Source organism: Ischnura elegans, chromosome 11 (assembly GCF_921293095.1).
Source record: "Ischnura elegans chromosome 11, ioIscEleg1.1, whole genome shotgun sequence".
NCBI lineage: Eukaryota > Metazoa > Arthropoda > Insecta > Odonata > Coenagrionidae > Ischnura > Ischnura elegans.
The window spans coordinates 7,577,711-7,600,302 of record NC_060256.1 but is presented as its reverse complement, the minus strand read 5'-3'; the positions used below and the strand labels follow the sequence as shown (position 1 = coordinate 7,600,302).

At 41.6% G+C, this 22,592-nt stretch overlaps 1 protein-coding gene across 6 annotated transcripts in view; it reads left to right on the top strand.

The window, feature by feature from the left end:
* Positions 1–323: 323 nt before the first annotated feature.
* LOC124168449 (metastasis-associated protein MTA3) overlaps positions 324–22,592 on the top strand; it is a 169,137-nt gene continuing 146,868 nt past the window's right edge. Inside the window, exons 1-3 of one of the 6 annotated variants that reach the window (XM_046546696.1) lie at positions 324–629; positions 1,335–1,402; positions 2,167–2,260. In XM_046546696.1, coding sequence (XP_046402652.1) covers positions 602–629; positions 1,335–1,402; positions 2,167–2,260 — 190 coding nt within the window. In that variant the 5' untranslated portion in view covers positions 324–601. The remainder of the gene's footprint in view (positions 630–1,334; positions 1,403–2,166; positions 2,261–22,592) is intronic. The other 5 variants (XM_046546693.1, XM_046546695.1, XM_046546694.1 and 2 more) reach the window with 5 other exon arrangements.

Sequence of the window (22,592 nt, the reverse complement as noted above, 5' to 3'; positions counted from 1 at the left end):
TGTACGTCTTTACTTCCATTCTCGGGTAATATTTAATTTTTATACAGTTCTTGTTTTTTTTATTAACTCGTGGATTGTCAGTTTCCACGAATTAATAAGATGATAAAGATGAATTTCACTCCTCTCTTGACGAATTCAAGTTAAAATTAGGGTTCAGAAGTAATAGAAATGCATCCATGCTTCACTAGCAACTCAACGTACGCGCCCCGGCCTATACAGAAAAGTGCAATGACTGCGTAAGTCACAAGTTAATAACAGCACGTGCACCACAAAACCATAATTGCGTGGTTTATTTGTACTTAATGCCTTATTTGCTACGAGATAATGATGAATATTTGATTTTTGGTCGTATCAATGACAGGCAGCGTTCCATAATGCTAATTCGGCTTTGAGTCGCTGCTTATTCCCGAAGTACGCCGAAGGTCTGTGGAATGTGACGTCACTGAATTGAACAGGAAGACAGCCAGCAGAGAAAATGGCGAGTTGTTGCAGTGAAGTAGCTCTGTGATCGTGTTTAATTTTACGTGCTCAAGGATTTAAATGTTTCCAGTGCTCGATGTAGTGTCATTATAAGGTGCTTTAGAACTGCGTGTGTGGCACCATGACAGCAAATATGTACAGAGTTGGAGGTAAGAAGTAAATAAGTAATACGACTGAAAAGTTTTAAATAGCAGGACCGGCTACACATCTCGGCGCTTCTAGCGGATGAATTTTTTCATCTGTTGGCCTGGTGGAGAAAACTCAATGGATACGTCTACTCCAATTTTAATTTATTGTAGTAAAGTGATTACTTGATTATCCATAGCGACGGTTGTTGTGTATATCGTGGGAAAATGCGTTAGGGGATAGGAACTACTTTATCGTGTTGGGTACAGCATGAAAGCGTGTGTGAAACGGCCAAACATTATTTTGGAAAGTTTATTGTTTTGGATATAATGCATCGAGTAAATATTTTTCTGATAACATTTCTCCCTATTTAATGTAGCTTTTAATATAAATGTAGGGAAAGGATACGATTCGTACCTTGTGATTCTAATGAAAATATCGACTAATTAAGACACCATTATATTGGACCTCACAATTAACTGCATTGATCATTTAACTATGGGATGGTATTGATTTACTGATATTTGAATAAACCTAACTTTTTGAATTATATTTTAAATTGAAATTTCGTGGTTTTGCATTAGTATCAAGTCTTATTTTGGTTTGCCTTTCAATTGTTTTGAGAGGATTGAAGGATTTTCTTGATTTGCCCTATCTTAATTATTCGTAATTAATAATTAGGTGCTATTTGATTCGTTGGTAATGCTTATTTACCTCTCTTATTTCAGATTATGTATATTTCGAAACATCATCCACTTCACCGTATCAAATCCGAAGGATAGAGGAGCTGAATAAGGTATGCAATTAATTATTTTCAGTTACAAATTTTGAGTGTACACAATTAAATATATCGGTATGGTGCCCCTGCATTATATCTCGTTAATGTGATGTTAAAGCATTAAATCCACCTCTTTTTATTTTTTTCTAACGTTTGTGCTGTCAGTATCGTGAGAAAGAAGTCCTATAATTAACCAGTGGCATTGAATTTACAACTATTTAACTCGCAGACTTTAAGTTTTATTCCAATATTTGGGCGCGTATTTGTACTGATGAAAAGGAAAGCACATTAAATAGATGATACCGTGTTTTACCTTCATCACCAGCGGCTTTCGTCTAATGCAATTACTTCTTTGTGGTATATGTCTCATGTCTGCCTGTATCTACCTGATTTGCTCTATTATTTTTATGATATTGTTAACTGATAATTGCCCCGAACGTGATGAAATGCTGCTTTTTCTGCAAAGGGTACGGGAATTAATCGTGTTAGTTAAGCCTGCTTTAGATGAAAGCTTTCCAAAGATTGTATACGTTTGTGAAATTGTCAGTGAAATCCGAAATTCAGAGAATTTTGCGTGGGAGATGTAATTTGTTCCTCATGCTTTGCTTTATACTTTTTTATGGTATCCGTTATTTGGTTGTATTTCTTGTGAAGATTCATCTTCTTTTAAATTCAATGTAAGTTTGAGTCTGGGAATACCGTAACAGTAGTATGTTAGGAGTGTAACTTTTTAGGGTAGCTAGAAGTCTATTGCTGTTAATAAATTTGTTTTGATTTTGCAGACGCCAAATGGAAATGTGGAAGCTAAAGTCATGTGTTTCTACCGGCGACGGGACTTACCGCATCCCCTCATTATGCTGGCCGACAAGCACCAAAGTGAGTGGAAACACCTGGTTTTAAGCACTTTATTTATTGAATATTTTTATTATGAAGCGAAGAGCGTGGGAGGAAAGGTGAAAATTTCCTCGTGTTTCTCTTAAGTAAACTTAATTGTTTTTAGACCGATATTATGCTCGGTCAGCATATTTTTTTCAAACCTTGTATTATGTTCAGTGATGAATATTCGCGTTACACTCTGATTATCCTTTTAACCCAATGATTTTTATTAATCAGTTCCGGAATTGTCGAAAAAATTGCTCATATTGTGATTTTAACATCATTGCAAGCTTTATCGCAAACTCTTTATTTCGATCTAAATATTTTAAAACGAATTTGGAATAATGTATGCGTAACTGCAATTTAAATTTTCACTTCTTGTTTATACAATTTGATAGCAGAGGAAAAGTATTCTAAATAATTATTGTTTTATATAGTAGATTCTTACCAGTATTGAGTTCCTCAGAATTTTTAAATGAGTTCTCCTGCATTATTTTTTAAATTCATTAAATACTAGCTCTCCTGGTGTTGTCATCATTCATTTTGAATCCTTGGATTTGAGTATTAATCTTTGGATAAAATTATTTCAAGTGGTTGGTATGGTAGTCGTACATGTGATAGCCAAGATTTAAATTAGTATAGACCACAATCATCGTCTCTTACAAGATCTTATCTATTACTAAGGGAAAGATCAGCTATTTGTGCTTGTCTCCTGCATTTGGTGGGATTAGCAATGTGTATTATTGCTTAAGAGTGCTATTTCTGATTTGTATTTTCTGATTGCTGTATCATTCTGCAAAGGGGCCATTTTATAATGACATCTTGAATCACTACCCTTGAAAATATGAACAAAATTGATAAAAATTATCATAATATCAAGTTAGGGAATGAAATGTTTTTTAAATTGTCTTTTGTCTTTGTTTTAGCATTTACTCATCATAGTCATTTCATAAAGCCTTCATGGCTTATGTAATTTCGTAAACTGCTTTCTGTTTTGTTACCGATGTGCTGTTTGTATGTTTTACTAGTTCTGAATTCAATGTCCTATTACTATCAGAGCACCACGTGAGGACATAACGATGGCTTATGATACATGACTTAATTTGTGTTAGTGAGGAGTATATCAGGCTACTCGTTGAGTATGATAGTAATAAAGAATCTAGGAACATGTTCGGATATGATGTTGATCACTTATTTTGCTTGCTGTTCTTCAATTTCAGGATATGTATAATGTTCAATTATGGTCAACATTAGAATATGATCTACTTGAAGTATTCCTAAATCTTGCTCTAGTTACTTCATGGGGAGGAGTAGGTTTTTAGCTTTAATCTCATCATTTGTTTGTGGTCACGGTGTTAGATGGTCTTGTTTTTCTGTATTAAACTAGAATGGGAGCTCTTTATTGATTTGCATTCACGTGAATGTCACCGTGATGTCACCTTAGGTTATCCGAATCTCTTTGTGCTCAGATATTGCAAAGGGAGGCACTCTAACGTACCTCGTTGTAAAACATATTTGTGCTAGTTTTAGGATTTTATTGTTTTTGTCATGATCTTTGATAGAATTAAAAAGAAAAAAATATGGTCTTAATGCGTGCAGTCAAACCTATGTTTTGCAAATGAATATGCTTTGGGATGCTTTCTGCATTTGTATGTATTTGGAACCGCACCAGCTTTTCTTAATGGCTATTTAGATTGTTGTCTTAGACTCGCAAATAGCCAACCGCTCAATCCTTGGGTTTGGGTCACTTAAAGGGGCTCTACCTTGGAAGAATGCATAGCTCTAGACCATTTTAATGTCCCTATTTCATGACATAGCATTGTCGGGTTCACTTTTAGTGTTCACTATGTTTTGGAGAGAAGATACATATTTATCAACAAAGATTGATCTAATCATCTCATGGGATTAGTAAGAAAACTCCATCAGTGTACATCAGTCTTAAGTTTGTAATGATCGAGCGTATGTTTCGAGTTATTTGTCATATGTAACCACGGCGAACAAACTGGGAATATAGGGTCTTATAAATTATTCATTAGCTTTACATTCGCTACTAACATAAGAACTCGTCGATTATCCTCGAGGGGATAAAATTAAGGAATGACATCGTTTATGTATCATCAAAACAGAAAAAAATGATGACTCCGGTTTTTTTGTAAATATTCCGATCGCAATTTCTCATCCTTCGGCGTAATGCTTGTTCATGGAAATTTTTACAGTGGTAAGGTTTGCATAGCGCCTACGTTATCTCCGAACAATTCCTTGTTGATCGCTGAAGTTATAATTTTAAATCTGGACGTATACGGTGCCCGAAACGTAAAAGCAGTATTCCTTGCCTGGTGGATCATAATTTATCAAAGATTTCACGTCTGACCGCCGTCTGCTGCGTGACAGCATCGTTGCAGGATAGGGTGTTTTCTGTCTCCTAGGTAAATGTGTTCGGAAATGATGTCTTATGCAAAACAACCCAGGGAAAGCGTGTTACTATTCAAGGGTGCTTCTGCTAATTATGAATTTTTCGTGGTTGTGACCGTAAGTGCGCCACCTGACGTTACTTTTCGAGGTATCGTGAGGCCCTTGAAAGCTTTATTTTCCCAATCGTTGAACGTATCAGCGCAAATGATCGCTGCGATTCCTTCGCGTTAAAAATGGCTCTGCTTGATCTGGGCGGCGAGGGCCCGTGTGTGGTTGCGTCGCGGCAGGAGGACGCTGTCCTGTCCCTGCCCGTGTATTCCGACCCCGTCCTCCATTGCCCCAAGTGCGTTGGGAAGTTACCGGTAGGTGGCGGAGTGTCTGCAAGTAAAGCCTCTTCTCTCTCTCTCTCTCCTTTTCTGTCTCAGGACTCTTCCCTCCCCCCCCCCCCCTGCAGGTGGAGCGGGAGGGGCTAATGCTCTTGGGGGGGGGGGGGGGGTAGGAGGAGGAGTGGGTGGGTGGGTGGTTCGCTGGGGTCGTATTCAAGTGCGCCACCTACCCTCCCCCCACTTCCCCCCCCCCTCATTCCTCCCCCACACCGACCGAACCTTAATGTGGACTAGAGAGAGAGAGAGACTGGCCATCTACTTCTCCGTGCGAGTTGGGTGTGGGACGCCAGGCCCCACCCCACCTCCTTCCCCTTCCCTCCTTCGTAACGTATCTTTTTTTCCACTTTCCACGTTTTCCTGATCGCGTTCCGATGTCTAATTGTTTTGTTGCGTTGCCAAGCCTGAATCCTCCGATCACTCCTCTGACCCTTTTCTGGGATAATCTCGTTGATAAGGTGATTTTTTTCTCGGTAGGATATTCCAAAACTGTATGGGTATTCCAAATCTATGGGTATAGGTATTCCAAAAATCTATGTTTCGGTGGCTTGCAATGTGGAACCATGGATGGATTAAGAATTTCCTTGCTATCGATGGCGAATATCAATCCTTAGCTGTGCATCCTTATTCTTTTTTCCCCTCTTTCAGCGCTTTCCGGTGTCTTAATTGCATCGGGCTGAGTCGCAATCTTCCCGTCATTTTTCTGGATCTAATCATGGATTACCCTAATGAGAAGTTGAATTTCTCTAGGGTTGTCTGCACACCGGGTAAGAATTTTTGGAGCCGACGTTTCGGTGACTAGTGATTTGGCGTTAGTATCCTAGAGCTGATAACGAAGTTCCTTGATCACAATGGTCAATGGAGAAGCCAACGCCTTCATAACGCTTATTTTTCGCTTCCAAGGCTTTCGTGGTCGCATGCCGATATCCAGCTATTTTAATTAGATTCCAGCCGAATTGCTACGGACATCTTTTCTATCCCTATTTTGGGATAACCCTGATCTGAAGTTTTCTTTGGGTAATAGCCGGGAAAGGATTTCAGGTATTGAGAGTTAGGAGGCTTGCAGTCCGTTGTCTTTATCCAGTAACTCATAACGAATTATTCCTTGGTGTTATTGACGGAGATTACCTTGAGGCGTCGATTCCTGAAGCCCTCCACAGGGTGTCATCCCAGTAAATCTTCATTCATTAAAAGTAGAAAAAAAAGGATATTCCCCGTGTTATTCAACCTCATAACCCCTGAAGCTAAGGCTCGCATATCCACTGGGCACCGCCGAATAAATGATAACTCTGGATTTTACCCGAGTGTAGCAAAATATTGCATCCATCTACTTCTATCGTATGCGTCCAACTAAGGAACCTAATGTAAAGGGAAACAAGATATTCGTTTCACACTTGGGTGTCATTAGATAGTGGAATGTAATCCATCCCATGTGTGCGTATTGCAACAATCAGTTCCCCCAAAGCTGTTTAAAAAAATTGGAAAGGAGGCCCCTAGTGAATGTCTTGAATGTGCTAGGACAAAGGTTACCAAAGGAAGATTTTTTTTGGATGTCCTAGTCGTTGATGAGGGAGTAGTGGAGTGGGTAAACTCGCAGACGGCTCAAACAGTGTTGGGGTGAAATTGACGATTCTGATACCATTCGCAAAGGGTGGTTCTAATCCACGATCCGTCAGTGTCTGGGTCATCGCCTGACCGTCCTGTGCCCATGGGCCCATCACTCGAGGGTGTGGTCAAGCTCTTCCTCTCGCCCCTCGTTAGCGATTCTCGTGCGATTATTTGCCTGCGTCTTCCGCGTATCGTTTGAGCCCTCCAATATTCAGCCGTATTTGTGAATCTCTCTTGATTTGCGTAGCGCAGATATCGAGCCTCTCCCCTCCATCTACCATAGATTCCGGGTGTCATCCGGGATTTAGAGATGGATTTGTTAGAGCTGTATTTGGTTGCAAGACAGCACTCTTCGCGATTCGATGGTAATGGTTTTATTTCTTTAGAACAACCGTTCCACTCATATTCTATACATAAATTTTGCCTTGGGAGGCGTAGAAGTGAATGTTACATTATTTCTCGCGCCAGTTTTCCTTAGTTTTGGCGATGCACAAGGGAGGAAACGGTCACACTTCCTCACGCAACCATGCGTAACGGTCAGGCATGCCTTATTTGTCCCCTATACACAAACTCCCTAGGTTGGTACCGCATCACTTCATCGTTCAAATTTCGTTAGCCGTCAGTGGTTTATCGTCATGGAGTAAACACTTTTTCTTGTTTATTCCGGCCTCTTATTCCAGTTTTCGCGAATTATCATCCATTGACGTAATACTTTTTAATCTTCCCCTTCCAATTTTTTTCAACCCAAATATTTTCAACTGACGACTCGTGGTAACTCCATGGCTTGTTGAAGGTGATGGTTATCGGAAGACAAGTCTTTGGACTGGGGATAAGTGAGTTTGACGTGTTAGTGGTGATTCTCGGCTCCATTCCGCTGTAATGAAAAATAATATTGTTACAATAACTTATTAACTGCTCCGAATCGCGAGTAGAAATGGCGAACAGTGAGCATTCCGTAATGATTTGGGCGAGATCAGCCTTTGCACTAGTACGATAGATTTTTTTACTGACTGGAAACCAATGAGTCCTACTTGTTTCATGGCTGTAGAATACCCCTTTCGCTGTCACCCTGTCGTCTTTTCGAGTTGAAATATCACGATTAAAGGACATTGACGAACTTCCACATTGGAAAAAAAGAAATCGAAAGTTGACGGTCTTCATTATTTAACCGTAGAAATTAACCTCGGTCTGAAGTCGCTAGTTCTTGTTGGTTCCTTTTGGCTCATCTTCACTTAGGCATTTGCTCGTCTAGATATCGTAGTCAAAAATCCAACAACTTCTTACGGGGACGTCGTTGCAATGCCCGCTGTTAAAGGACTGGAAGGAGTTAACTCATGCGTCTGTGTTCCTTGTCTCCCATCGAAACTCCAAATTCTCACTGGGTCGCCAATCAACAAGTGTAGGTCAATGATATTTATGTTTTCATTTTCCTGTTGACGTTCTACGCTGGTGGACAGGATGTTGGGGGCATTGCCACCATTGTGTTGGATATGTATTCGGGGCTTCGGCCTGTCCTCGGGTCAAAATTTGTTCCCATTTCTTAGTGATCGTACTCGTGGGGGAATGGATACTAACTAAGTCTTTCTTCAGGAGAGTTTTTGCTCCTCATAGACCAAAGTTGTACCAAACAATGCTATTACAACACAGCAACAGCAATAGTATTTTTCTGTCATTATCTCAATGTCAAGTCTTCACCAATGGTGAATATTAATTGTTGGGGAGAATTGGGTGCGTAATGATTTCAGACGAATTCACGACAATTACTGGTGCTGCAGGTCGTTCTCTTCACCATTCGTTTCCGCATATGTAGGCGTAATTTTTTTCGTGGAAGACCTTTATTCTAATTAATTTTAAGAATAAATTGTGCTTGGCTTCGACGAATTCTTACCCGTTTCTGTGATAGTATTCATTCAGCGTTTGGTTGGCGCTAATTTCTACGGGAAGGTCAAGTATTTCCCTTTTCAATTGCCTAATTTTGGGTCTCTCTTTCAAATTTGACATTAAATAGGATCATCATATTTCGAAACCATTGGTTTTGTGAAATAAATGGCAGCGTTGATTTTTCCTTATCATATCCAGGCTAATCATTTACTGTTTATGGAAATATTCGATCGATTTCTAACACGCACTGATGGTTTGATTGCTTTAATTGGCTTCGCTGGGATTCGAATTATTGATTATATGTCGTTTAGCTGTCATGTCTCGTGTAAGCACGTTCCAAGACATTGCCTAGGAAGATCGCAGGTGATAAGTGACCATGATAGTAAGTTGAATAAAAGATTGTTTTTTCGACAGCCACTCACCCCATTCCGATGCCATTGCTGCCTCAACAGTATTAGGTTAGAATTTGATAAAAATGTTGGGCTGGTGACTGATCGTTGCCTCGGCTCCTCTTTCTATTCTATTTATCCTTATCGTGTTTTTTTCCGGCCTGAAGTTGAAAGTAGGTATGCTACTACTACTGCTTATTCAGTGCCTGCTCTCCATAAATTGCATTAGCAATTGAAATTCCCAATCCCTCGGATTTCTCTCACATTTTTCTAATAATTTCTGATTGCGAAAATGATTTCTGTTCCTTTTCTGTAACACCTCAAAATTCCTAATTAACCAAAATATTTCGTCTTTACAAGGCTGTAACTAGTAGGGTGTGGTCTTACCCTTAGAAGCAAAGTGATAGTAGATAATAATTTCTTAATTTTTTATGTTATAATTTGGACTGTGCGGTCATTTACTACATTTTTATTCTTCTTGGTTAATTCTCCGGGCTTTGTTTTCCGCATTACGGAGAACAATTAGAATTGACATAGGAATTTTTATGTTGTAATTTGGACTGTGCAGTCATTTACTACATTTTTATTCTTCTTGGTTAAATCTCCGGGCTTCTTTGTTTTCCGAATATCTAGAACAATTAGCATTGACATTGGAAATTGTCGAAAACCAGGTGGAGTTAGGCTGATACTACGATGAAGGCTTAATTTACAGTTGGTATCCCATTCAGCGAACGGTGTGCTCGCGCAGTGTTTGCTGGAGTCCCAGGTTCCCGTGGTGAGGTCCTGGGATCTATTCTCGCCTATTGCAGGTGCGTTTCCGGGGAGTGTGTTGGTGTCATCGACACCGGGTTTCCGATTGCCGTGGAGGGTTCTTCCTGAGTGAGTGTGTGCGTCGTCATGGCTGGCCACACTTGGCTCGAAGGCTGTTCCACGGCAATTAGGCAGCGGGTCGGTGCTCGCGTCCTCCCCATCGCGGCGATGAGTCTTTCATTTCAAGGATTCCTTCCCTCTCTCGTTCGTAACACCATCGGCGCCGCTTATGTTTCCACACAACATTTGTTGTCGTTTCGCGCTACTTCCGTCCGATTTGTTTACTTCATCTTCTCCTCCAATTAATGGCTCAGCGTACACGTTCCGTTGCGAGTTCTTTTTTTTCAGATAATTGTCGTAGAACACAGGGGATTTTATGTAAAAGAGTGGGTCTTGGATCATTTTCTGGATCAATAACGTCAAATTCGGATTGCAGTATCCCCCAATTTCCTAAAAACATAATATTCATTTTTCTCTCAGACTACATATTTAACTTTGCCTTCTTTGCGATGAGAAGCAAATATGGTGCTTTTCTGTTCCCATTTATGCTAAATGACCCATTCTTGTTTGCCTCGGTCTGGGAATCTGTGATACAGTTTCTTATGATGTAACAGATATTTCTTTATCTCCTCTGTTGTTTTGTATCCACTTAATTTTTGTAGTTTTTCTAATGATCTGCTCGACTTTCCGTGCTCGTCAGGGGTGTTCCAAAATTTAATGGTATAGCCACGAAATAAAAAAAATAATAAAAATGGTTGTTTATCCAGCAGATTATATTAAATGGAGTTCGTTCACTTATGTAGCGAGTGAAATCAATATTATTCATCTTTCACGGGAACTATTCATAAAAGTATGTTTCATCATTGGTACATGATATGTTCTGAGGTAAACATACATTTTCACCCGAGCGTAACGACTGTTGCCGAGTTTTCCAAGTGCTCGTGTATGCACTCGTATTATGTATCTGAGGTAGGGTCCTCGAGCTTTCTTCAGTGACATTTGTATTTCAACGTGTTTACCGAATTTGGATTTTTCACGTATTTCTCTAATTCAAAGGATATCATTTTATGCATCCGTATGCACAGCATCCGTATTGTATCCGATATTACTTTTAATTAATTTGAATGAAGTATCTGGCTCTCAGGTAGGTTTTGGCAAATGTAAGACTCCTTTCTCTAGGCTCGTGTTGAGTCAAAAGGTTTTGTATTCGTGCGTTCGAGTTGTTTTACTTTTGAAGATGAGGAGGTTTGTTATCCGAGGATTTCCATAAAATACATCGCTCATTGATTTTTTAAGAATGTTGAGTTGATGAGTTTGCTGCGTTGTGCGTATCTCACGTAACGGGGCATCGAATCACTTTTCCTGTTTGATGGGTGTCGTGCCTAATCACGTCGTTGGCCTTAATGGCAAAGCATCAAGTATAAAATTTAAGAGTATCTTTCAGTCGATGTATCGTGGGCGTAAAACTTCCAATAGTTTGCACACATCTTTAAAATTCAAACGTCACTGCTTGAAGTGTTGGCATTATGTTGATTTTGGTTGGTATTTTACACATTCTTCGTAAGTGTTTACAGGTGTCTCCGTTTCTGACCTGTGATAGTGTTCAAATCCAAACACTGTGGCTTGTTTGGTTGCCTGTCAATCATTGGAGCGTTTATTTAATGGTTTCTGTGATAATTTGAGGCATCTTTGCTTCATTTATGCTATTTTTATGAAATATTTAATGTTCCTAAAGTTTCCATTATTAACTTGCATGTGTGGTGGTGTACGTTGCTATTTAAACTTTTGCTTCAAATCATTACGGTCGCCAAATGAATAGTTCACGTGGGAATTCGATTCAGTTGCCTATTGAGCGATAATTTACGCCATAGGAATTGCTTGTTACTGCTTAGCATTACTTCACTGTGGCGGTAGTTCATGCAGTTGTTAGTTCGAAGTATTTCCTCATATTTATCCGTTTTGCTGTGAATCTTAAACTGCGTTACGAATTGACTTGAGAGGTTTAAAATCGATGACGAGCAACGCACGTATGTATGACAAATATAGAGGAAAAGAGTTGCTAGAGCTTTTCCACGGTGATTGTGGCCCAACTATCAGGAATGATATAGAATGAAGTGTATGCCTATGGGTACTCGAAACGTAGAAGGATTAGAAATTCTGATTAATGATTGCCAACTTTCCCGTTTTCGCTGGGATTTCTCCTAATTATTAAATTATTTAACCCTTTAATATTTTAATTTACCCTTCAAAATGCGTAATAATTTACATGCAATTCACTAATATTGATATTTTGTGTTGTACTTGAGAATTTTTGTCGAATTCCTTACCTCCGGAATGTATTCGTGTTAACATTGCCTCTCTCACAGACCTCAGAGAAAGATTGTTGCAGGTAGCTCTCCCGAAGAACCGTCATTCGATGGTGGGGCATGGGCTATCCTTGGTCGAATATGTGCGCATGTTGTTCAGAAGCTTTGGGACTTCAGATTATATTTTGATTTTTGATTATAGTCGAAGTTCAGTTTATTTCTTAATCCTCGATTATCCTGTCTTTTACAAAATGCACGGTAAAGTGTGGTACGAAAGTTTAAGTAAGTCACCGAAATCTAGTGTGTCTTTTGGAATTTCAAAACTCCTTTCTTTTTCCTGGAATATTTCGTGTGCGCGTCATTACCTTTGGAAGAGAGTTTTCTCGAGGTTGGGCAGCCATCTTTCGTGTCCTAGCCATCGTTGAAATTATCATTGATTTTTTCCGTGTTTAATTACAACTGTTTAATTTTGTGCGCATTCATGTAAAACTGTGTATGACTAGAATGTGTATTCCTCAATTTTTTTTCGGTAGTAAGGAGCAAATATATTCCCTTTATGGATATGTGTAACGTCAAATAAGAGTTTTACAAAGAGTTTACTTAAGAGTTTTTGCCTCTACCTTGAGAGGATCAAGTGGACGTTGTGACTTGAGTATATTTTGGCTTCCGTGCGATGCATTTGGTTGCATCCCAGTGGTTTGTTCGTCGGGAGCGAGCAGATTCCGACGATCTCTATCCACCTTATCTTCTTCTTCCTTGTCACAATTGCACCTAGCTCTCTGCCGTCTCCTCCAAATACCATTGCTCCAACCTCGTCTTTGAATAACAAGATGATGCGAGTTAAAGCTTTGTCAAATACTTCGGGTTTCCCTCCAGCAATCCGTCGCTTCGACTCCCTCGCTGCGTGATAGCCCATCCAGTTAGTTAAAACAATGTAAAAGCAATTAGGTGAGATACCTCCCAGGTGTGTTGCGTAGGCAGACCAGGAAGGTGATCCTTGAGGTGTGGGGTATCCGTTTGGTGTATTTGAGTCGTAACCTGGGGGTCCGGGTTCAAAACCGACCTCTGCTTGAGTGTGTTGTGTGGAGGACATTTCATATGCAGCACCGTGTCTGTCGGATTGGAAGTTAAGCCGTGGTCCCCTTTGGGTCTTTCGTCAAGAGTAGTCTAATGCCAACGCCGGGTTTCTCGTCACCCTTCCATTCCTATCCTATCCGCTCATGCTGTTCGTCGCCTTTTCCAAATGCCATACCATTGCAAGTGCTAATGCCATCATCGCCCTCCCCTCCTCCGTTAGGAGCAGGTTAACGCCGGGTTTCTCTCCGTCCTTGCCTCTCATGACCGGAGGTGTCGACGGCCCCAAGCGGCGTGGGGGGTGGGTGTGTTCCATCGTGTCCCTTCCTCCATTTTGCGTCTCGTGAGCCCACGCTCCGGCTGCCAGCGACGGACACATCCCTGCTCGTGGTGCGCCGGCGGCAGCCTCGGCGGATTGTTTGCTGGCTGGGGTGGGTGGGTGGGTGGACGCCTCCCTCCCCCCCCCCCTTTAGTATGTATGTGGGGGTGTGAGATGGTTGGTGTGGGGTGGGGGCAGGAGGAAGTCCAACCAAATCGATCCCTTGCCTCCCCTCCCCTCCCGCCCCCCACCCCTCTCTCAACTTTCTCCCCCTCCGCAACTAATTCCCACCTTTTCCTCCCCCCCCTCTTTCACCCCCCACCCCTCTTCTCATTCCGTCGGGTTCGATTCCGGGCAGCCTCTCTTGGGCTGCTGCTGCTGATACGTGTGCGGCCATGTCGTCCACCTCGCCTCCATTCGTCAGCAGCTCTTTGAATTGCATGCTTTTAATCCGGATGGGCCGTAATTCTTCTTATTTTTCCCCATCTCATGAAGAAGGTATCTACGAGTCGCCATGATGTAGAAATTCTCCTCGTATCGGCAGGATTTTACTAAACTGAGATCTCTATACTTTTTTATTTCTAATTTGTTATGGTGGTGGTGTTTATAATTTTGAAACCCTCTTTTATACGCTAGCAGTATGAATTGATCCTGTCTTACTGTAAACGTATTTGCTGCTAGTGTAACTATGTCCTAAGATGTTAAGAGCCCTCTCAGGCCCACTCTTAACCTTCGACCGTTTGTGTAGATATCCATTGGAACCCAAAATTAACGAGGCCATCGTCATGAGAATTAATGAAAATGTTCAAGTAGTATTGTTTAAGAGACTCACTTCAGATCATCTTTGTTATGATTATAGCCTAGGCGACCGTCAGTGTATTAATACTTCTACACTTCGCATCGTAAATTCAACGAGCGCGAGTTCCTAAGCATTTTGGAGGTTCAGCCAAGCTCTTACTATTTTTTATGCAGTGTCATGCGAAGTCATTCGAAATTGCGATCTTTCTTGTAAAGAGAACGTGAGTTCCTCGCATTTACCTGGGCTGACCATAAGGAGACGAGCATTTATTTGAACATTATATTATTACATTCTTGTGGCGTAACCTAATTGTTTCCGTGTTATAATTATTACATACAGCAGCTATTTTATTGAGGGATCAAATAGTGTTATCATGGAAAAACTCTGTGCCCCCATTCTGAAAGATATGCTTTCTTGCATTCTTTCGATCTACGTAGCTGCTCATATTTTTTCGTTTGATGGGAATGATGAGTTTTCTGAGCCTTACCTTGATGCCTTATGGGCCCATCGTTAATACGCCAGTGGATTTTGCATAAAGGTATTTTGATTAGTGATATTTTTTATAAGTCTCCCTTTTTCAGAATTATGCTGCCTGTCGATATAATTTATCCATTATTCTAGTGTTTTGAACTGTTCATTAGCTTCATATTCTGAAAGGGTGGTATTATTCTTTCGAATTTCCTCGTAATCCATTGTTTCCTGTCTTACCGATAAGCATTAGGTCTTACTAACCATTCAAGGTGATCTCTGACTCGAGACGAAAAAATAAATACGCGTGTCTCCGCGCTTTTCGTGTAGGGAAATAACTTATTGAGAGAATGTTTGCGTTACGATGCGTATATTAGGTTATTGCCGAAGGTGATTCCTGAAGGTGTTACATTGGTGGTGATTCATGATTTTGATTCAGCCTACGAAAGGTTATGATTGATGGGATGCAAATTGGCCTTGTTGAGTAGTCGGGAGCTGCTACTCTCAAGCCCATGATCACGATGATAATGCCGGAGAGGAACTCGTGGAAGCGGTGTCCGTGCGGGTCCACTATACTCAAGGATATGCGGCGATAGTTACAATCGTTGGCGGCTAGAGGCTTTCGTTTCATTGCTCGCCGCTTGAGGGCTGCCTCAATCAAAGAATATGCTGCGTATTCTCACAGTTACATCCATGATGCTAGCCGTTATTACCTCTTCCATGTGTTATACATTGCCTTGCGCATGTCTCATTTGTATGAGAAAATGGAAGGTGCTAGCAATCTTCCCGGTTCGCCGGCTAAATTTGAGCATAATTGTCGCTAGTTATGCGATACATGTCATTATGTTCCTTAAAAAAATCTCCTTTTGCTTTTAAATCCCTCCGTTGAATGAAATCATTAATTATATTGTCCGTTGGTCGGTCGATGGTTTAAAGTTGACGCGGGTTGGTTTTCCTGGAGGAGATTATTCAGGGAAGAAACCGCGTGCTGGCCAGCGTTATACCTTCGCGGTGTCTCCCGCAACTGCCAATAGTATGCGAAAAGTCCGCAGACGAAAAATCTTTCGCCCTGACCTAGAGTCGAACCCAGATTTCCCGAATTCGTGCCAGGTGCTCTACCACTGGAACTACCGAGGAATCTTCCTCCTATGTGTATCTGTCGGGAGATACATGTTTGCGTCCCGGTTTGGAATGATTTTTCCTCAGTGGATGTCCTTACTTTCGGGAGGATTCACGCCACCGCTCAGCTCGATCAATCGCACTCTATTTTCTAACACTTGCCTACAGATCTTGGACGAATTGATATCCATACTTAGAATACTCCTTGGGTGGTATTTAATTAGGGAAACTGTCAGCAGTTCCCATTTGTGGGGTAACGCGTAAGGCCGTCTCTCCTGAAGGTATTGGGTGCGAGTTCACCCCCAGACATGCTCAGCCCACCTCACTATGGCCTTGGTCAAAGATAATTTCTTGGAGTTGGGAATGGGACGCCTCCCTGGGGGTCCCTTCGGTTCCCCGGTCCCTTGGTCGCGAGCCCTGTGTTTTCAGCACTCCGAATCCAAAGCAACATTTAGAGACCAAAGAGCATTGTGCGGCCCCCTAAACAGTAGCCCCTCGCTCTCATTACCTTTTAATAATTTTGTCATTTGAAGTGTTTATGGAGTTAGCTGATTGTTAGGGAATGCGATAGCGTATTCTTTATCAGCTTCTTAGTATTTTTTTTTCTTTCGTCTTCGTATCGCATTAGTATGCTTGTTTTGCGCCCATTTTATCGCAAACTCTCTGACTGGCCAGAGAAGAGATCGGCGGGCATTCCAACGAACGTTTAATTAATGCTCGGGTAATGTGGGATCTGTTGCATTTGGATGCAATATAGCCGCGCCTATTTGATCATGCGTCTTATTGAGAACGGGTAGAGAACGCACCTAGAGCCGCGGGCGATCAAGGCACACAATCCCGGAGAATTTAATGTGGGACCTTGCATCTCTATGTTACCGTAATTCATGAAATGGTATCATACCAGTAGGCGCCGAGGGAAAAACATTCACCGTTTTATCGCGAACCGTAGTATGATAACTGAGGATTCTCTAATCGGCCGCCATATGTGGTGTCATCATCTCTGCCCTGTCAGCAAAGAGATCCGAATTTCACGAGGAAATCGAATGTTATTAGAATTATTTACGGACATTAAAATTTGCATTGATACAATATGTTGAATTCCTTTACTTTCCAATTGTCTTCTTCTTGAATGCGAGTACTCACTTGCAGAAAAAAATGGGAATAAATGGGTCGCTTTGCGCCTATCGCCGCCCTGCGGACATCCGTGACAACAGACGAAAAAGTTAACTAAGTGACGACATCAAGCTTCTATAGAGCGGACCCTTGTAGTCCCCTCGGTCATGGGTTGTGTGGTTAGTTTTCGTTTCAGTACCAACTGTTACCGCACCCTTGGCATTTATTATTATTAATATTATTAATGTTCTCTATCTCAAATTAGCAAAGAAGTTAGCTTCTCACGCTACGGTTGTGATAGTTCCTTCTTCCATCATTCATTCGCACCTAAGATTAGATGTACGGGGGCCCTCCATTCCTCCCTATCTCTCCCATGCCAAATCTTTCTCGCCCTAGAGGCTCTTCTGTCCCGTATCCTTCTTGATCTGCCCTTGATAGTTGTCCCTTGGTCTCCCTTTGTGGACTTTTCCATAACTTTTCCCTTCCATTCCAGTTTCTCCATCCCTTCCAGTTTCCCTTGTCACTGCCGTGTCTCACGTGGCCAATCCATCGTGATCCATAGTGTCCCTAGTTTGCCTGTTTTTCTATGTGACGTCCTCATTTCTCACCCTGTTTGTCCATTGCATCTTCAACATCCTCCGCCAGCAGGAGGTTTCTACGGCATCTTTTGTCTTCTAATGGAATGTTAATGTTAGATGTAGCTCCAGCCGTGTTAAATAGTGAGGAACCCCCTGGTCTGCATGCCTGCTGAGCATCCGATGCGACATCGGTGGGCGATTGCACCGCAGCAGCAGCCGCTTGACCTTGCGCCGTGGCCTCGTTTCTCCCGGCTATTCCCTCGTGCCTTGCCCGGCGGCGGCCATTTCGTTTTTGCGTCCTCAGGCGGCGTCGACCCACGGGGGGAGGGGGGTGCCTGGGGAGTGGGGGGTTTGGCTGCGAAGATGGACGTGGTGGCTCCCTTCCTTCTAAGCCTTTCCTTAACGTATCCTTGGTAGGCCTTGGATCGCTCCAACGATTTAGGAATAGCCTCATTCATACGGATCATTTTCCCTTCTTCCTCCGCCACTTTGCCAATTGTTGTCCTCCCGGAAACGTGTGCGAGAACTCTCTGCTCTTACTCGGTCCCCAGGAGCAGGCGTGTTTTTGTTTCATCTTCTGAATGTATTTCGGCTCTTATGGTAAGCAATTACTCGAAGATCTGGAAATAATGTTCTATGCATGTCATTGTGTCTCAAGTAATGATTTTGTTATGAACTTCTGCCGTCATTTTGGGGAAGTCCATTACATTTGCTCGTAAAAATGGCACTGAAGTTCTGAAACAGGTTGAATAATAAATAGTTGTGTTGAAGTACGAAATCTATTTTTTCAAGAGGAAAGTAATGCGTGATAAATGATGACTACTGCAGCTACTATTTTACCCTATCATGAAAAACCTTATCGCGGATGATCCTTGGACTTCATGGAATCATGTGATTCAGCCTTAATCAATTTGATCTGTCTTTTTTTCGCACTTAATTTTTCCATCTCTTGCGTGGAATAGCTCCAGTGATAGCTTGTGATGACTAATCGCTTCTAAATGGCATTTTACGATGAACTATTTTTATTATATCGAATCTCATATACATCGAATGACATTCCTATCATTTTTCCTAACATTGAGCATCTTGCCTTTCCCGTCTCTTTAAACATCATTTTTCCTGAAGCGGCGTGAGGCGGGATTTGTCAAATCTACCGATAACATCAGGGATTATTCGTAATATTTACACGTATAAAATTTCAGTTTTCGTTCGCTAGGGATTTATTTTACCTGGGACAGAACTACCAAGTATTTTTTTACCAGTAATGTCTCCACAACGCTCACTATTATTTAAACTTTATTCTGCGCATAATCCTATTTATGAAACGTAATTGAATACTAAATCTGAAGATTTTAGGCCTTTTCGTGTAAAAGCGTAACGTCACCATCAGTGGAAAGTAAACTTTCACGACTTAAAAGTTTTTTTTTATCTTGGTGGGATTGTAATGTTTTGAATTTCTAAATGATGATGGTGGTGAATAAATTTTATTTACTTCGAGATAGCTTGTTTCGGGGATGGGATTTCGACTTTTTTCCCTGAACCCGGGCTTAGAATATGTTTCTTTATGATTACCCGATACGTACCGAAGAGAATTCAGGGCGAGTTTTGTCCAACGATAATGCGGACGTGTAAACTGGTTCTATTGTTGTCTTGTGAGATGATCAGCTGGTTGACGATACTGAATTATTTGTCCATGTTTCTTTCTTTTTCTGAATATTTCATCCTAATTGACCTAATTTACTGGATGGAACAAATTTAGATTTATATTAACAACTGAGATTTAGTTTTGGTTCGCCTCATGTAGATTAAAACAATTACCTTCCTTTAAGAAGCCTATTTGAGAAAGGCGTTATCTGTAAGCCTAATTCGAAGCAAATGAAATATCTGTTGACGATGTAATGGTATTTGGAATTTTCGGGTATATTTTGCAGGGGAAACATCGCAATTACCTTTGGAAAAACCATTGTCGAATTAGGCCAGGGGTGGAAGGTTATTTGTTGAGTAGGTGTCCATTGACAGTATTTAGTGCCAATATTATCGATGCGTCGATAAAGCTTTGTTATCTCCGTATAAAAATGACAATATGTTTTACAGCCAACTATGATATATGAATATGATATATGAAATAGAATGTATATTGTAAAATTAACAAACAATCTTCCCTGCACAGGGAAATAGTCGTCCATTATCTATTCGGAGGTGCACGCATCGTGTTTTTTTTTTTGTTGCATCAAAAGCATTTTCTTCGTGAGCATTGAGAGTCAAACTCACCGGCGAGAGTGTTAACGTTAGTGTGTATCAGGATGAAAAGTGTGAATTCCTCACCTCCATTTCAAAATTAAATCATTTATATATTTACTTTAAAATTGGAATGAAGTCTTCAAAAGCAAATGTAATTAATTATCAGTGATTTCATGCGAAAACGTCCCTTATTTAGAGAAATAAGTATCATATTTTGGGACTGTGAGCTTCTTGGGCGTTCATGTGATGTCCTGGGCAATGTTTGGAACTCAAAACCTCAGGGGCAACCCTGCTGGAAGCGTGTCTGCCTCGGTCAACACAACGAAATCGATCGAATCATTTCGTATTCAAACGAAATTAACATTAGCATCCGTATGAACTTATTATTTAGAAAGTTTCTTGCCTTACAAAAAATATTTTTCCCGTATATGAATTCCTTGGAAGTAAGGAGAGCTGCTTACAGGTTTCTAAGTAGTATATCATAAGAAATAATTGTACAAATTTTAAATAATGTATGAGATAGCATATCAGTAATTATTAACTCTGTAGATTTATTATTTTTATCGTCATTATTAATCTGTCTGTATCGTTTTATTAGTTTTTTGTGCAAACGACATGTATGTTCTTGCATTACTCAACATCTTTCTTATACTTACTTACCTCTTAGATAAACTCGGATGGGAATCTCTGTCGGACCGTAGATTGAAAAATAGACAAAACGTTTTAGATAAATTCAAGAGCAGTGTCTTTTCTGACGAAGTTAACCATATCTTACGGACGCCAACGTACTACGGAAGATCAGATCATATAGATAAAATAAGAGAGATAGATTGCAGAACAGACAGATTCCGAATGTCATTTTTTCCACGATCAATAAGAGATTATAACGGCAGCAATAGAACGCGTAAATAGATTGCATGACTTGTAGTGTAGCCTACTAACCTATGTAAAACTTACTGCATGTTTCTGAATTTCTATTCTATATTCTATTTCTAACAGCATATAGTAGTATAGTTTGTTATTATACGGGACGTTTCTTGGACGGTGTGGTGTGCATGTGGGAGTCCAAATGCATGCTGCATGCTGGTGATTGATCACCCCCTGCCAAACACCCTAGAGGTGGCTCGCAGGGTAATTTGTAGATGTAGATGTAGATGAACGTTTTTTGCCAAAATATCTGGTCATCACTATATATTTTCAAATTAAATTTCCATCAAATATAGCCTTTTTATAGAAAACTTAGCGAAAGCCTCTTTTCTGTGGGCGTCTGTAGATTAAATACTATAAAAAGAGCGTATATTGGCATTATTCTCCATTTTAATGGCATGTATGCTACATTATTCGGGCCAACCTTGTTAACCCAATTGCTTGGTGTCTCAATCAAGTTCGGGTGCAATGAGATGATGATGTATAGGCGCGTAGTAACCCGCGCTCCGGTCACGCGCTTAGCTAACCCGAACGTGCGTAACGGGTTACGCGCTTTCCAAGCTGGGAAATGCAAACGGCGGCGGCGGCGGAGTAGGCGGAATCATCGGCGTCACCCCCCCCCTCCTCTTCCCCACCCTATCTCCCCCCCTCCCCACCTCCTCTCCCCCCCTCCCCCTCCCCTCTCCTCTGGCCGTTGAACTTGAAGAAGCCCCACGAGCAGCAGCAGCAGCAGCTAGCAGCGGCGGTGGAGGGGGAGGGAGACTCGTCCCCCCCCACCCCACTCCCCTTCCCCAAGGCCTTTTCCCCTCCCACCGCGGGAGGGAGGGGAGGGCGACATTGAGAGATCAGCGTTGTGGTGGAACCCCGAAATATGCGTCACGTGCACTCTGGAGGAATGGAGAAGTGGCTGGCGGGCTGCTTGCTCCCTTTCGTAGCAGCGAGAGAGGGAATTCTTTTCTCGAGCGAGAGGGGAAAGAGAAGAAGAAGAAGAAGACGAAAGAAGTAAGAGGAGGAGCGCGCGCAAGCAGGAGTGCCTTGAGAGTGGTCAGTTTGATCTCTCTCCTCGGCCGAGTTTCGCACTCCCCCCCTTCCTCCACTGCACGGGTGAATACGCCTCTAGGTGCACGCAGCGAGCAAGGGGTGCTGATGCGGGCGAAGGCGTGCCCTACTGCAAACAAGCAAGCACTTTCCACCTGGTACAACCCCAGATGTTTTCACTAACTTCCGAGAGAAGACTCGAAGCGCATTAAGGCCGTTTTACACGGGGCACGGAATTGCGCAGGTTAGAACTGCATTCATTTCTAAAATGGCGTGGAATTGCGCGAATGCATGAACGAAATTAGAACGGGATCTTTTACCATCCCACGTCCACGCATTCTCGCATGTTTTCTAGCAATTCACCGCTTTACATGACGCAATTTTGAATGCGACTTCGTACACACGTCAGATTGTGCAAGTACGTGCCCCGTGTAAAACGGCCTTTAGGCTGTATTCATCGTCATTCACATCGATGCATTGAAAAGACTGGTAACACCATATAAAATGGCAAGGCATTGACAAACGGCCGTGATTTCAAAGTTCAAATTATTGACTATCGCATGATCGCATTTGGAGCTTAAACCATGCTCATTGTCAGTACTTAAGTGTAGGAAGCTGAAGGCGAAAATGAGTAGAGATAAGGGCGAAAAAAAGTGTCTCTTTTTTAGTCTTAAGTATGCCTATTGTAATATCCTTCAACCGACTCATATTATCCGTAAAGTATGAAACGCCGTGAAAGATGCTGAGTAGCTCAGAAAAAAGTCCAGAAATCCACCTCTTTCAATGTTCGCGGCTGTTGCGAAGTCCTTTGCGCAACCTCTCTTCCAACTATTTCGTCTGCAGTTCCATTTTCAAATGCCTTCCGAA